This window comes from Podarcis muralis, chromosome 8, assembly GCF_964188315.1.
Source record: "Podarcis muralis chromosome 8, rPodMur119.hap1.1, whole genome shotgun sequence".
Taxonomy (NCBI): domain Eukaryota; kingdom Metazoa; phylum Chordata; class Lepidosauria; order Squamata; family Lacertidae; genus Podarcis; species Podarcis muralis.
Genome location: NC_135662.1, coordinates 22116001 through 22132083, shown reverse-complemented (window position 1 = coordinate 22132083; position 16083 = coordinate 22116001). Strand labels below are relative to the sequence as shown.

Below are 16083 nucleotides of genomic sequence, written 5' to 3'. Positions count from 1 at the left end.
GGTTCTTTCCAGTAAAGATTGATGTTGAAGTAATTATTGTTCAAATAGTGGGATGGCAAACACTTGTCTGTAATGCAAAAAGAGTTTGAAAACATATTGGGTATTACTGTTCATTGTGATTGCAATCTACTTTTATTTTTACATAGCTTTCAGCAATTAAAGAAAGGAATACTAGTTGTGTGGCTGAATATCATTAGAATGACTTAAAATTAATCACATGTGCTTGAAAAGCTTAACATGTGACAAGGCAAGGATGTTCCACTGAAAGGTATAAAGAGTTTTATAATTCAGAGAGCTATTCAAGAGCTATAGGTTGGATATTGAACTAGTGTGAAGTGTATTGATTGATAATGTACCCATAAATGACTCAGGAAAAGTTGGCTGCATTAGAGAACATAGAATCTATATCTTCACAGATCCTTTTATGAATCCTGCCCTCAAGAGCATTATCTCTTTCATATATGGAGTACCTTAGTAAAATGTGTCTTTAAAAAGGTCTCGCTCTTCTTAGACCATCACTTTTAGTGTCCTGTAGATGGAAAAAGAAAGCCTTTGGCTGTGGGGGGGTCTTCTTGCATTACCTTTCCAGTGTTGGAGCTGCTGCAGTGCAATTGCTTTTGGTGCCATGAGAATGACACCAGAAGTCCCAGAATACACAAGAGGAGACTTCATAAGAGCTCCTCCTGGAAACTGCACTGATGTGGAAAGGAACCACAGATTCTCTCCTATGGTCTTGGGGCTTCTGGCATTGTCTTCTTGATACAAGAAGGGAGAAATTGCAGAAACTCCCACACTGTGGTGGTAAAATGACAAGCGGCCCTTAAGTAAATTTTACATAAAAGATTTTTTAAGGGGAAACCTCCCCCCCTCCATCAAGACCTGTAGTTATAGACTTGACACTTCCTTGCTGCCCCGTAAATATACACCTCTCTGTTAAATGCAGCATTAGCTAAGGTGACCTTTTTTTGTTTATCCTTGACATTAAAGAAGTGAAACAGTGGATGTATTGGCAGATCAAGCTTCCTGTTCAGAAAGTGAATATATAGATCCAGAAGAAAACATGAGGTAATCTTTGTGAGTTTGTCTGAGGCCAGCTGTGATACTTCCCTGATAGTTAGTATCTCCTGCTGATCATGTGTTCCAGTGTACAGTATCTGCTTGTTATGTGCTTTAGATTAAGGCTATTGGAGGATGGTATTATTCTGAACCTGTCTGTGGGGCATATATTTAGTACCTCATTGAAAGCCTACAACCCTAAAAAATGGTTTTGTGTGATCACATTTCTGAATAACTTTATTTGAAAACTTTTTGTTTGAAAACTTTTTAGGTATTCTTTCATTATGCTGATATACTAACCATTTGATGTGATCTATATTTTTCCCTCAGAAGTGCAACTAGTATTCCTGCATAGGTCATATTCAGTAGCAGATAATTTTCATCTGCTTTAAAAGAGAGGAAAAAACCAGCAACTTTCCTTGAATAAAGTTAAGCCTATTGGTTGACACCAGCATCTTTTGAGCGGAAAACATTATTAATGAAAATATCAAGATCCTGAAGTCTTTTACTCATATTCAGTTATCCTAATCAAGTGTACTGACGTTAATGATAACCTTACTGACTGAGAGTGCAAGTTATGACCTTACTTTTTAAAATATTAACTTGGCTTGCTAATTTTAGTCAAGCCAATGGTTTTTATTCTTAATTCAGGGAGTCTTCACAAAACAGTAAATGACTCATTCTAATGCAGGATATCCTAGTACACAAGCTGCAGATTATGACATTATAACCCATTTAAAATGTTTTCATATACCAAATTATTAATAAAGAGACAAACTCCCTTCATACGTCTTCTATGTTATCAGGAAGCTAACTAAAACAAAGAACGAAAAAGCTGTTAGAAATGTACATAATGTTGATCATCTCCGAACCCAGTATTGATGCGGCATAATGCGTAACTATAGATAAAGGTCAATTGAGCTGCTTTTTGACTAACATTACAGGAATTGGGGACCTAGACTACCATATCAAAGATCCAGATCAACAGAACAGCGTCCTGTGGTAGAGCGGCCCAGCCCCCGCTCTCGATCCACTGAGCGTCCTGACTCAAATCTCATGAGATCGATGCCTTCATTAATGACGGGAAGATCTGCCCCTCCCTCACCTGCCTTATCGAGGTGAAACAGACAACCCAATCAGACTAATCCTGCCCCACTAGCTCACTTTTTATTTTCCCCAAAGCTCAATGGTATTGCCTTTCATCATTGACTGATCACCAGTAGCCGTAGATACTAACCCTGCCAACGCCAACACACTATTTATATTCCACAGGGGATATAATGGTGTGGCTGCCATTCTAATTTGTTTACTAACAATGATTAATGACATAAATAATTACATTTGTTTTTGTGATTTCTCATTTATCAGGAATCCTGGGTGATTTCTCACACCATGTGCACCTCATAACTGCCATGTATTTCTCTTACAGAATGAGAAATTGTATGTGGTCATCTGACATCGCTTATGGAATTATCACCATAACATCAAATGAAACTTTTTTTTTCTTTCAAAAAACAGTTTCTTAAATTTGATTGTATTAATTGTATGTACGATTTTAACCGCTGTTTTCTCTGATTTGCTGTGTGCATGTCCTGCATTGTTCCTGTCTAAGTAATGTATTTCTGATCAAACAGTATTGAAATAAGTAAATTGTTTTGACAAAAAGTACAGTGGACATAGCATAGAAATGTGTGGAGCTGACTGTGTCCACAGAAATTACTTTCTAGCAAAATATTATGATTCTTTGTCTTTTAGTGGTGAATTAGGATGATTAAGAGCAATCATATTACTCCATTTCAGTCACTGAAATGTACACCTGCCTTATTGCTTGCCTTATATTCATAGCTGAATAAAACACTGATTCAATATGTTAACTGAATTCTGAAACCATACGTATCTTTCTGCTGGACTTTAAAATATAGAACATATACATACACACAATTTTATGTGTATCTCTTTCTGTATGTGTTATTGCATCTGTGTGCACATATATATATCTACATACATTTTCATAGAGAATTTGCAGATGCAATTCCTTAAACATTACATGTATCATCCTTTTGCATAATTTTGGCTTTTTCCTCAGATGAACCTTCCTTTTAGCAATAACTATGCCTTCTAAAACGCATAGGGCCGAGCTGCCACAGCTAACAAAGGTTCAACTTGTACAAAAACCATTCCTCATTTATTTGTTTTTCAGACACCTAGGAACAACTCTATCTCACTGTTAATGGTTTCTTTTGCTGTGTCCTGTAGGTCACATGCTCGTACGGGGTCTGTCCAAACAAGCCCATCAGGTACTCCAGTAGCAGGACGCAGGGGTAGACAATTGCCACAACTCCCACCCAAGGGAACACTGGAGAGAAGTAAGTGAGCTTTTTAAAGTTCAGAGATGGTGTTGCTAAATATAAAAGTAATAGCGTTGAATGGAAACCTTTGCCTCTAAGGTTTTGAACTGGTTTTTGGCAAGAGATGTGTTCTATATTGGCCATTACTTGTTTCAATAGCTTTTAAAGGTCTGTACAGTATTGATTTCTATAATTGTCATCACAACTATAGAATTAATACGTGGATCATGATTCATCCTACCTTCATTGCAATCAAAATATAAGTTAGAACATAACCTGTAAAGTCTTCTAACGATGAACATATAATAAACTGCACCATCCTAAAAGGTTGCAAGTGTTTGTTAATCCCATTCATTTCATAGGAATATCGGCTAATGCAGGACCATAAAATGTGACACAATACCCATATGTACATTCTTCGTAAATAAGGATAATTAAAGCAATCTGGACAAATATAAAGGATGAAATGTGGAGGTACCTCTATGATGCCAGTCCTAAAATGATTAAACACAAGATGGTGGCTCACCATTATGGATGGACATTTAGTTTATGCTTCATATTATGGTCATATGTTCATTTCTACTCCTGTAGTTTCCCCCTTCCCTCCAGAGGCTTGTGGGGAGATGTTTATTGGTGGCTGTTGGAGAAAGAAGAGTGATGGGTGTTTGTATTGCCAGCCAAATGGGTCATGCTGCATCTGCCCACAGAGGTTACTCTTGTGTGAAAAAGACCCACATTATAAGCAGTTTGCCATCTATGAATGGCTTGACACTGCCTCTCAAATCTAAAGTTCCTATGCTGTATCAGGCATCTGGTCAAAATATGAGGCCTGACTGATGGAGAAACTTGGCTACTAAGCAGTTTTTTCTTGGGTGTGATAGACTGTCAGATCCTGGCAACAGCTAATTTTAATTGTTTGTCTCACGTATGCCTCAATTATGTTTGGTTGAATCATGCTTTCCACCGTTTGAGTCCTGTTCGAAATATTGGGAGGGAGCATTTTTATGCTTATAGGACATGAATATATAATACACTTTCAGCATTTACAATTAGACTTATCAGATATTCCTATAAAATTCTGTTTAATTGCCCAGATGAGCACCGCTTCTGCTGCCTCCAAATGAAGATCCGTTTTATGCCTTTTGTATACTTTATGGGGTTTGTGTTTTTTTTAAATCCCATGCTTTGGTTCCCTTTTCTGTTTTACTTTAATTTCCCCCAGACAGTAGAGACAAGGAGAAGGTCTGAACAGAAAGGAGGGTTTGTTTTGTGCTATAAGCCTTTTTATTCCATGGGAGGCTTTCTAAGGGGGGAAAACCTGCTGCAATTGATGCTACTGAATTGTATAGATTTTACCTTGACTCTAAAATAGTTTACATTAGTGAGGCATGTACCAACATCCACTGCACCTTTTGTAACTTAGCTTTATATAAATAGCAACAGAGCTATGGCACTATTCAACAGCTTAACTTATTCAACTCTGTTAGAGTACATTATTTAGATACATAACAGTACCCTTTGGAATCAAGGATCATATAGCAGGTTCATACAGTAGTTAAATAGAATAACAAATAGTTACAGTGCAATCCTAACCATGTCTACCCAGAAGTAAATCCTATTGAATTTAATAGGGCTTACTCCCAGGTAGGTGGGTTAGGATTGTAGCCTAAGACTGAATTTACACATACACATGCTCATATGTAGGGATAAGCAGTCAAAAACAACCTGACACAGTGGGATGAAGAAAGAAAACAACATAACAGAATTTAAACACATCAGTTTTGATGTAACCTTTTTGGTATCCACAACTGTGTTACGAAGCACTCACTAAATGCACCAGCACCAGTCACAGAGAGTCAATTTTTCCTTGTCATGCGATTTTCCATTTTCTTTGTATATTGGACTTTGAAAATTTAATTTATTGAAATAGTAGACTGTTTGTTCAGAGATCATCATCCCAGTTTGTGTTGTCTTTTGTGTTTTGAAAACAATTGTAACAGTTGAACGTTAAATATCAGATGAAAATATAGATATGTCTGATTGAAGGTAATAAAGTTCATTGTTGTTCAAAATGCAGACTACTTAACAATGGGAAGTAGTCCTGGTACGAAATTACTTTTTGTGAGAACTGTGCCCTGATATCTGGACCATGGTAAAGTCATATTAACTAAATGACATTGTATATATTATATATATACATTCACCATGTTCCAAAAATCCACTTAGACTTACACAACATGCTTGAATTATCTCAGTGGAACGGTTTTTACTCTGAACATATGTTGCCTTATCACAAAAATCCCTTTGAAATATTCCTGTATTTGAAAAGGAGTTTGTCATGTGACATGGAAGTTGCTGCTCAGAAAGAACAAACCCCAAATTAACTTTGTCTCATAATACTATGCACATAATATACAATGAACATGCATTAGTTTGCATGTTGTATGTATGTTGTATTTCAGCACCAAGCACATCATTAACACTAAATATGTTTAGTAGTATTTAGCAGTTTTATTGTTGGCCTGGTACCTGCCATTGAATATTACTACAGTGCTATCCCAGTCCAGGTAGGGGTGTAGCTTGGCCACCAGTCAAAGCTGACAGAAGGCACTCTGCACCACTGAGGCCACTGAATCCATGTAGTAATGGATTCAGTAGCACCCCCAAGCTACGTGCCTGCTCCTTAAGAGGGAGTGTAACACCCTCAAGAACAGGCAGTCTCCCAGCTATCCGGTCTAGGGAACTACCACTGATAGTGGCTCTGTCCTATCTGAATTGAGCTTCAGTTTGTCGGCTCTCATCCAGTCCATTACCGAGGCAAGACATCTAGCACATCCACTGCCATTCCTGTAGAAGCAAAGGAGAAATAGAGCTGCCCTTTACCCCTGTCTCTTTCCTGCCAAGGGTCATCATATAAAGTGACCAAGGAAGTTTCTGTGCCAAAGTCAGGCCAAAATCCTGATTGAAATGGGTCTAGGAAATCAGTCTCTTACAAGAGTGCCTGGATCTGTTCAGCAACCACCCACTCGATACTTTGCCCCTCAAAAGAGAGATTGACAACTGGCTGGCAATTACTTAGGTTCTCAGAATCTGGGGATGTTTTCTTAAGAAGCGGTCTTATTTACTGCATAGATGGCTAAATATCTCCAGTGCTGAAATGTCCTTCAGTCTCATTCATCTGAAACTTTTAGGCCAGAGTTCTAACACCATTATTAAAGCAATTTTATGAAAAAGTTATATAGATTATATTTTCTGGGTTTTCTGGATTTTTGCCTTCTCCAGTAGTGTGACTTGGATTTGGAGCAGATTGGTCCAACTAGTGATGAATCAAGTTGAATGAGCCCATTAGCTTATGTTTACCAAACCAATCCCCTCTGTTTTTGCAGTTCTGGGAAGCCACTGAAAATGAGAGCTTTACTGAGTCTCTGTTGGGCCACCAGAACTTTGATAATTGTCAGAACTTGACCTGATCTGGAGCTATTCCTCCCTAAGTATTTCTGTGACACTTTGTTATCTAGTTTTCATGGCTTGATCTGTAGTTGGTGGGTGACTTAGATGGTTGACTATTGTGCCTTTAGGATCAAAAATTTTACTGCAAGTATCAGAATGATATTATCCAAATGAATAGTGCAGTCATACTTGAAATACTGTGTACAGTTCTGTTCACCCCATCTCAAAAAGGATGTTATAGAGCTGCAAAATATGAAGAAAAGGGGCACCAAAATAGTGTTTGAGCATCTTCTTTACAAGGAAAGGTTATACTGTTTTTGACTTTTTAATTGAGAAAAAGGTGATGAGGGGCATCATCAAGGTGTTAATATGGGATGTATGGGATAAAGATGGCTAGTGGGGGAGAAGAGACTCTCTGAGCAACAGCGTCCTTATAGTTGACCTTCCAAAGCTTTAGGAATACGTTCTCCTATACCCAGTATCTTGCCCAGTACTGTATAGACTGGAAAAAACATTCTAACACCATCCCAAAAAACAGTGACATTCTAAAGGAATATAAAAAGAGAAGAGAGTATAGCAAATGGAAGGCTGCTCATGCAGTAGGACTTAACCTTCTCCACACTGCTACCCCTGAAAAACCTCTTTCCTGTCATAAGGTGTATCCCCAGCTCATATTATATTATGCACCATTCCAGAACGTTCCCCAACTCTCGAGGGAAATTTTTCACACAACTCTGAATCCAACTCTGTTGCTTTGGAAATTAGAGAAATATGGACCTATTTCTAATTTCCTAGTGGGTAGGATATTGGAAGGTTTTCTGTTGCCCCCACCAGCACTGTCCATATTCGACAATGTGATTTAATCAGGCTTTGTGCTTGTGAGGCTTATTGTTGGTGGATGAGGAGGATGAGCTGCAATGGAAGGCTAAGAGGAGGGGCAATGAAGGGATCAAAATGGCCCTATAGACATCTGGTGCCCGGGGTCTAGAGACAGCCCTGATACTTCCCTTTAAAAGGTAAAGGGACCCCGACTGTTAAGTCCAGTTGTGGACGACTCTGGGGTTGCGGCGCTCATCTCGCTTTACTGGCCAAGGGAGCCGGCGTTTGTCCGCAGACAGCTGTGGCCAGCATGACTAAGCCACTTCTGGCGAACCAGAGCAGCACAGGGAAACACCGTTTACCTTCCCGCCGGAGCGGTACCTATTTATCTACTTGCATTTTGACATTCTTTCAAACTGCTAGGTTGGCAGAAGCAGGGACTGAGCAACAGGAGCTCACCCTGTTGTGGGGATTCGAACCGCCAACCTTTTCATCAGCAAGCCCTGGGCTCTGTGGTTTAGACCACAGCGCCACCCGCGTCCCATGATACTTCCCTTACCTGCACATAAATAACTGTTTTGATTGTGGACCCTGTAATTCATTATTATTTACCTTTGTTGATATAATTGTTGGGTTACATGGATTTAAGAAGATTTTAGTAGAACAAGTGTGAAGCCCTGTGTGTTATTATTATTGCAAATGATACATGAGGATTGTGTTTGCTTCTGTGTATTAACACTTGGGTGGTTTGGGAAGAACACTGTGTCATCTCTTATGTAATTACTAATTTTCACTCTCTGTTTTTATTACCATAAAGATTGTGAGGAAAAACATCATACACCTGTTAGTGGGAGGAAAGGCAAGTTCATGACATAACTACTAGATTGTGTTTGTGTAGAGCTATATTACTTGTAGTTTATGTTGCATGTTGTCTATTAGCTTAGTTAACAGTGCATTAATATTTAGTTATTGTCATACACTGATCTTCTGTCGCCTTTGACTGGACTTAACCATCTAGGGGTCCTTTACCTTTTACCTTCTATTATTGGGAATAATATTAACAGTTTTCTTACTGCACCTAGTGCAAAACTTATCCCACATTGCAACCGGGAATGGTCGTTGGGCCCAGCACAGCTGTTGGGGAAGAAGGGAGCCGTATCTGGAACCTCATGCCTGTTGCAAGGTGCTTTACACTCTTTGCAACGACACAGAAAGCAGAGACTGTGGGTGAGGCTGAGAGCTTCATTGCTGGGTCCTCAGGGGGCAGAGCTTCTGGGGCAAACCAAAGTGAAGATTTTGAAAGTCTGGCGGACCTGCCCAGCTTCCACCATCACAGCTTCCAGCCAATCTTCCCACCTACCCTCTACTTGTATTTATTGTAATCGTGATTCCATTTTCCAGATTTTTACACTGTTTAAAATGAGTGCATTCCTATGGACAATTTGTTGGCTGCTGGATTCAGGACGGGGTGGGGGGATGGGGTGGAAATTTTACCCACAGGCAGACTGATCATTTCCTGTGGGCTTTTGCTTACCTCACAGCAAATGTCAAAACTTTCCTATGGCTGAAGAAGCATTTGGCTGGATCCTTAGGAGGGAGGGACAGAGGAAGGGCACCTGGCCGCAGCCCAACGGTGGATTCCCCTAAGGGACCTTGGAGGGTGGAGATTTCTGTCCAGAAGCCCAGCTCAGGTGCTGACAGGCCATTGCAGCCCCCCTACCAGTGGCCAGAGGAGGTTCGGCAGAAGTAGTTCACACCGTGGTGAACCCCAGCAGTGGTCAACCTCAGCTGCTAAAATACAGCTCATTAACAAGCAGGCAGGCTAGTTGGTCACATGGATACATGCCCAATGCCTACCCTAAACCTCTTGCATTGTAATAAATGAAGTTACAGCCTAATTGAATCCAGTGTAATTGTGTGTGTGTTGTCATTTGCCGCCTGCTTCTTCACCCCCCACAGCTACAATGTACATGGGCCTGCAGTGTACACTATATAAGACTGAAAGGTCAATATGCAACAGCAGCTAGAATATTTTGACTGTGATCCTGTATGCTGTTAAGCTGTTTAAATCTTCTGGGACAGACGGGATTTAAGCAGCCTGTCTGCAAGATTACAGTCTTGAAATGCACTTGAAGCTGTGGAGGCCAAGAGAAATTAAGTGAACTCAAGCCTGGTGTATGTGTATGATCCTCCTTGCCATGGATTCAGTGATCCCTGTAGGGTCCTGTTTTACGCTACCCACTCTTAGTGCAAGCTAGTTAAGTTTGGAATAATTTGGGATGGAAGGAGAAAAACAGGGTTCTGATGAGCCCTTTTGGCATCACTCCAGCAATGGGAGCTGTACCCACATTAGGAAAGAGCACCCATTACATGTTTAATGGGTATAATTGCTTCATGGTCCTGAGAATCAAGTTTTGAACTTTTGCCTATTTCCATGCTTATAGTGTTTCGAAGGGAGGTATCTGAAAAGCTGCAAAACTCAAGTATATTTTGCTGGTCTCTCTCTCTCTCTCTCTCTCTCTGTATGAGCGCATTGTTACAAGAATATAAACACAGGTGCAAATCTATTATGCTATCTATACAGAAGAAAGCAATGTTGAATTTTCCTCGTTGAGTATATTTAAAGTGTGCAAGCAGAATAAAACCTAGTTAATCTAATCAAAACAATAAATGCAAATTATAGTGTTAAGGAATTAATGTGCCAAATCATTTATTTATTTGGCTTTTTTGCTTACAATATTTATATGTTGCCTTTCTGCCAGTGCACTCACAGCTGCTTACAGTTTAAAACAGTGATGGCCAAACCTGGCCCTCCAGCTGTTTTTGGTCTACAACAACTCCCATCATCCCAACTAACAGGACCAGTGGTCAGGGATGATGGGAATTGTAGTCCCAAAACAGCTGGAGGGTCAAGTTTGGCCAGCACTGGTTTAAAATAATGGCAAACACTCTAATGCAGTGTTCCCCAACCTTGGGCCTCCAGCTGTTTTTGGAATACAACTCCCATCATCCCTCGCTAGCAAGACCAGTGGTCAAGGATGATGGGAATTGTAGTCCAAAAACAGCTGGAGGCCCAAGGTTGGGGAACACTGCTCTAATGGATAAAAGTACAAAATGGGAAAAGAGATAGGAAGAGAAGAGGAAAATAAACTGTATGGGTATAAACCCACTAATGGAGGAAATCCACTGCCCCTGCCAGTGTGTTTCCACTACCCCAACTTGTGCTTTGCCCCTCCCCCTCTCTCATCTGATAAGCCGCTGCAGGAGGCCAGTTAAGCATCTCTGCAATACCATGCCATACACTACTGTTTCTTTCAGCTTGGAAGAGAAGAGAGGCAGATGAAAGAGATGAGGAAACTTATGTCTTGTTTTGTTTTCAAAAGAGTTGGTTTGCCTAACAATCATTATAGCATCAGACCTTGTTGGCACTTCCGTTCATGAAGTCCTAAATTTAAGAGGTAGTTTACACATAGGGAAGTTTATTCCTGCTTCACTGCTATCCAAGTATCACAGTTTATCTGCAAGTACAGTATATGCAATCCAGTACACATTTAGTTTGTGTAAATCTATTGAACTGGATGGGATTTTCTTCTGAGTAGAAATGCATAGTATTGCGCTTTGGAAGACTAAAATGTCTGAGAACAGGATGCTGGACTAGATGGGCCATTGGCCTGATCCATAAAGCTATTTTTGTGTTCTTATGTCCTTACATAAGATTAAACCGATTTTTGGTGAATGGTATATCAAGCCAAGCAGTTAAATAGATCCTTCATGTTCAGAGCCAGTAAATCTCTGAGCCACAGACAGTGGTGACACACAGCACTAAGTCTACAATCTTCATTACTTCTTGTGAGTTTCCAGAGTCTTCTGAGTAGCCATTTTTGAAAACTTTGATCTGATCTAACAAGGCAGTTTATAATTTGTTAGCTGGCAGTAAAACCAGCAAGGAATTCCAAAATGTGCATTATATTACCGTATATATTATATTTCTACCTATTTTGGGACATACTGGTTGGTTTGAATTGGGGATGGGGGGAGAACACCATTATAAATAACTAATCCTGAAATCCTAAACACATTTATCTGGGAGTAAGCCCCACAATGGGACTTATTTATGAGTAAATATGCATAGGCTTTTGCTATAAGCAAGCCTAAATAATTATGGTAAGCCAAATATAAATGAGTCTACTGCTACTAAGTCAACATTTGTGTTACTGAAATAATTTTTATATCCCCCATTTTTACCCCTGACAACACCCCTTCCTCTGTTGCCTCCCTTATGTCAAATTTTAGATCGTAAGATCCTTCGTGCAGGGGCCTGACAATAAAGAGTCATGTAAATTAATAGCACTAAAATAAACATACAAATAAAACTGCTGTTTTTAAGAATTATATTGGCTATATATTATATTAGTTTTTTTGTAGTAGGAAGCTCTAAACCTAAACATACTTTAATCCTTGTAAAATACTACATGGTCAATGAAGAAAAAACAGAACCTAGTTCTGGCCCTACCAGTGATTGTACTTTAGACTGAACTTCATCAAATGATGTTAGGTATCTTACAGAAGTTAATTAATGTTTCTGACAAGCTCTGATTTCTTTTGGTTTACGCTAGAAGTTACATGGGAAGACCAGCAGAAAAAGGTGAATGGTACAATAACTGATGACAAATCATTGCCAAGAAAGAAACATCACACTCAGCCAGGTTTGTCAGGGTTTGGAAAACCACCTGAAAGCATGAGACTATAAAATTGTTACATTTCATGCTTTTGTAATGAGTGTGTGCTTAATGTACCTTTTTTCACTTTGTGATTTTTATTTTTATTTTTAGTTTGTAGCAATTATTTGGAATAGTCATGTGGCACAGTTTCTTTTTTTAGAGTAGCGAAAATAGAGCCACTTGTGTTAGAATGCCCATTAATTAAAAAACGTGCTTGGCTTAAGTTAGTAATTTTTTAAAAAAATGTTCCATTCTTTTGTCATAATTGATACATTTTAAAATCAGGAATTCAAACATGTTCAAGGGTATTAAATGACCAAAGCCAGGAAGGATCTTAGGAGGTTGGTCTGGGTTATTTTTACTATGGGGGAAAGGGGCATACTGTAATGTGGTTGTAAATGACAAAGTGGCGAAGGAATGTGGAGCCAAAAGAGGGGGGGGGGGATAGAAAACAAGGTGTTGGTGAAAGGGGTTATTATGAAAGCAAAATAGTTTGGAAGTGAGTGGATTGTAAGAGTCATGCTGAAAAGGAATCAGCTTTCTCTAAGAAGATGGGAAAACATGCATGCAATAAATGGGAAATCTGAATTGCTAGAAATTAGCCATTGTTACATTTGAAAGCTATATAGTTGGGATCTGGGGCAGATGGGGTGCTTGTTTGCTGAGATTGGTGTGGAATGTGAAGATCTAACATATGCTGTGTTAGATGTATGGATAGTGGGTGATATCCAACATCAGCCTACTTTTGCAACATACTCTGTCTCTTTCCCCTACTGCCCCCCAATGTGATATCCAAAATGTGTTCTCGAATCTTGGGGGAGCCTCTGGAACAAATTTTGGACATATGTGCGGGACTGTAAGGAAAGTAGAGGAAGGGGAAGTCAGTTCCATCAGCTGGTGCAAAGTTGATAGCATTCCACAAGTTGTGAGTAGGTTAGAAGGCCTGACTGTGCCAAAAAGATGGATCCAATATTCCTTAATGATTCTGTCAGATTGTATCTACTTGAATAGATGAGCAATCATTTGCCAGGAGGGATACATTTGATTGAAAAAGAATTATTTGCATTCAGTTCCTTGCTTTTCCTTGCAGGTCTGCAGCTTCCTCCTTCTCTCAAGGATACATATGAGATTGTAAAAGTCAAGTTTATAACAGTGTAAGGGAAGCTTCCTTTCCCAGATAGTGTCACTAAAAGTCCTCTGTAGTCTTGTTCTCTCAAAATGTTCCTCTGCCATCACTCACTTTTAGATGTGGGTTATAAGTGAAGTTTAAAAAAAAAATACTGTAAGTACTAGCTTTCCATTCTGTGAGCAATTAATTTATAGCTCAACAGTGAGCCCTGTTTTGAGACCAATTCAGAATTGCCAAGCTCCTTGCAGATATAAGTTATTTGTTTATGTGTTGTTAGTACCTTCTTAAAAACCCCATTGACCTTTCTGTTCTATCTTAATATAACTTCTAAGTCTCATGATCTGGAGACATAATCATGTTTGGACATATTTGTGGAGTAGAAACAAGGTTGACTGATCTGTAGGCCCTTTTTAGATCAACTGTACATAGGTGTGGAGACATGATAACTATCTATAAAGGTGAATATAAACTACATTACTGAAGATCTCCCATGCTTTTGAGTGATGCAAAACACATTACTGGACTGTGCTGAAAGAGCAGACCAGACTACCGTACTTATACCATAGGAGGAAATTGCTTGTTGCAACTTTATCTGGAATATGGGTGTTTATTTAACATTTGCCAAACTTTTGTAATCTTAGTAATTGGCTACTGTAACGTGTTCCATTGATTACTAATGCTCAGAACCTTCAGGTAGCATAAGATACAGGCTCCCACTATCAAGCATGGGATGTGGAGAGCATGTCCAACTGTGGTAGCTGCACCAGCTGCAAGAAAGATTCTAAGTCAGGGGCCTTGCATATTTGAGGTATCTTTCTCCAGCTGAAATCTATGGAGGAGGTTCTGCTTACGATTCCTTTATTAAGTATTCAAAATGGGGATCTTGGGGACAGGTTCCACCCAACTGATTGGTGGAACTGATGGGAAGCGTTATTAAAATGGAATTACCAAGCATATAGAACAACAAGTCTTGCTGAAGCAGAACCAGTGTAGCTTCCAAGAGAATATATCCTTCCTGACTAACCCTTTAGAGTTATTTGACAGTATCAATAAGCATATGGATAGTGGTGATCCATTCCAACAATGTATAGTATACAGTACTTAGATTTTCAAAAAAACTTTTGATAAAGTCTCAGTTCTCACAATAGCGGGATTTAAGAAGTGGGGTTCCCCAACTATATGTATTGGGACCTGTGCTTTTTACTTGCTCACGAATGACCTTAAATTAGAGGTGAGCAATGAGGGAACCACGTTTGCTGATGACACTTGGATAAAAACAAAAGGGAATTTCAAGGAGCTCCAAAAGGAGCTCCCCAAAATGGATGAATGGGCATTAAATGACAAATGTGGTTCAATGAATGCAAGTGTAAAGTGATGCACAGTTGGACAAATAATACTAACTTCACCTATGCAATAATGGGGTTTGAACAGGTGGTGACTGGGGTTGTAGTGGATAGCTCAATGAAGATGTCGGCCCAGCAAGTGGCAGCTGTGAAAAAGGCCTAATTCTATGCCAAGGATCATTAGGCAAGGGGTTGAAAATAAATACCAATATCGTAATGCCATCATATGAACGTATGGTGAGACTATACTTGGAATACTGTATACAGTTCTGGCCACAATATCTCAAAAAGGATATTGTAGAGCTGGCATAGGCTCAGAAGAGGGCAAGCAAAATAATCAAGGGAGTGGAGGAATTCTCATTCAAGGAAAGGTTACATCTGGAGCTTTTTAGTTTAGGGGAGAAAGATGAGTAAGGAGCAGAGACAGGACAGCTATATATAAAAATATTCATAATGTGGAGAAAGTGGATGGAGCAAAGTCTCTCTCCCTTTCTCATAAAGCTAGAATGAAGCTGGGTGTTGGGAGATTCACAACAGCAAAAGGAAATACTTCTTTAACAATGTAATTTGCTGCCACAAGATTAGGGAATTAATCAAATTCATGGAGGATATCAATGACTACTAGCTATGATGGCTATATACTGCTATCAATATTGGAGGCAACATGCCTCTGAATACCAGTTACTGATAATCACCAGTGCAATGAGTGCTGTTGTGCCAGGGCTTGCCTACCTATGAAGCATGGTGAGCCAGTCATCTCAGGTGGCAGATCTGGGCCTGGGGAGAAATCAACCTCTGTATTTTAAGCCACTAATGTGTATGGAGCCTTAGTCTGCTAAGAATATCCCCTGCTCCATGCAGCTTCAGTTTGCCTGCTAAAGAGCCAGGCATTTGGGGAAGAGGGCAGGCAGAGCCTTGATGGGCCAGATGCAACTGTGAATTAAGATTATATTAGGGCTGATGAATTCTGATAAGATTTTGAATATATGAATGGCTTATGGGATTCACAATTATTTGGTAATTTATGCTGACTTTTATTTTAAAAAAGGAGTGAAAAGCTGCCCAGGTCAGTTGTATTGCTTTAAGTGGGTAGTTCTTAATTTAGTTTCAAATTGTCTAATGCCACATTTTGGACTCCCATACTGTTTTTGCTTCACTTGTATTAATTGCTAATCATTAAATCAGATGTATGAAGTATGTGATTGAGGGGAAATATA

The 16083-nt window shown here is 39.4% G+C and overlaps 1 protein-coding gene across 35 annotated transcripts in view; it reads left to right on the top strand.

Annotated features, from left to right (window-relative positions):
• RIMS2 (regulating synaptic membrane exocytosis 2) overlaps positions 1-16083 on the top strand; it is a 337394-nt gene that overhangs the window by 230530 nt on the left and 90781 nt on the right. For 26 of the 35 annotated variants that reach the window (XM_077932781.1, XM_077932774.1, XM_077932793.1 and 23 more), the window contains 3 exons: positions 988-1065; positions 2001-2174; positions 3313-3422. In XM_077932781.1, coding sequence (XP_077788907.1) covers positions 988-1065; positions 2001-2174; positions 3313-3422 — 362 coding nt within the window. Of the gene's footprint in view, positions 1-987; positions 1066-2000; positions 2175-3312; positions 3423-12289; positions 12380-16083 lie in introns of all 35 variants that reach the window. The other 9 variants (XM_077932791.1, XM_077932782.1, XM_028736323.2 and 6 more) reach the window with 2 other exon arrangements.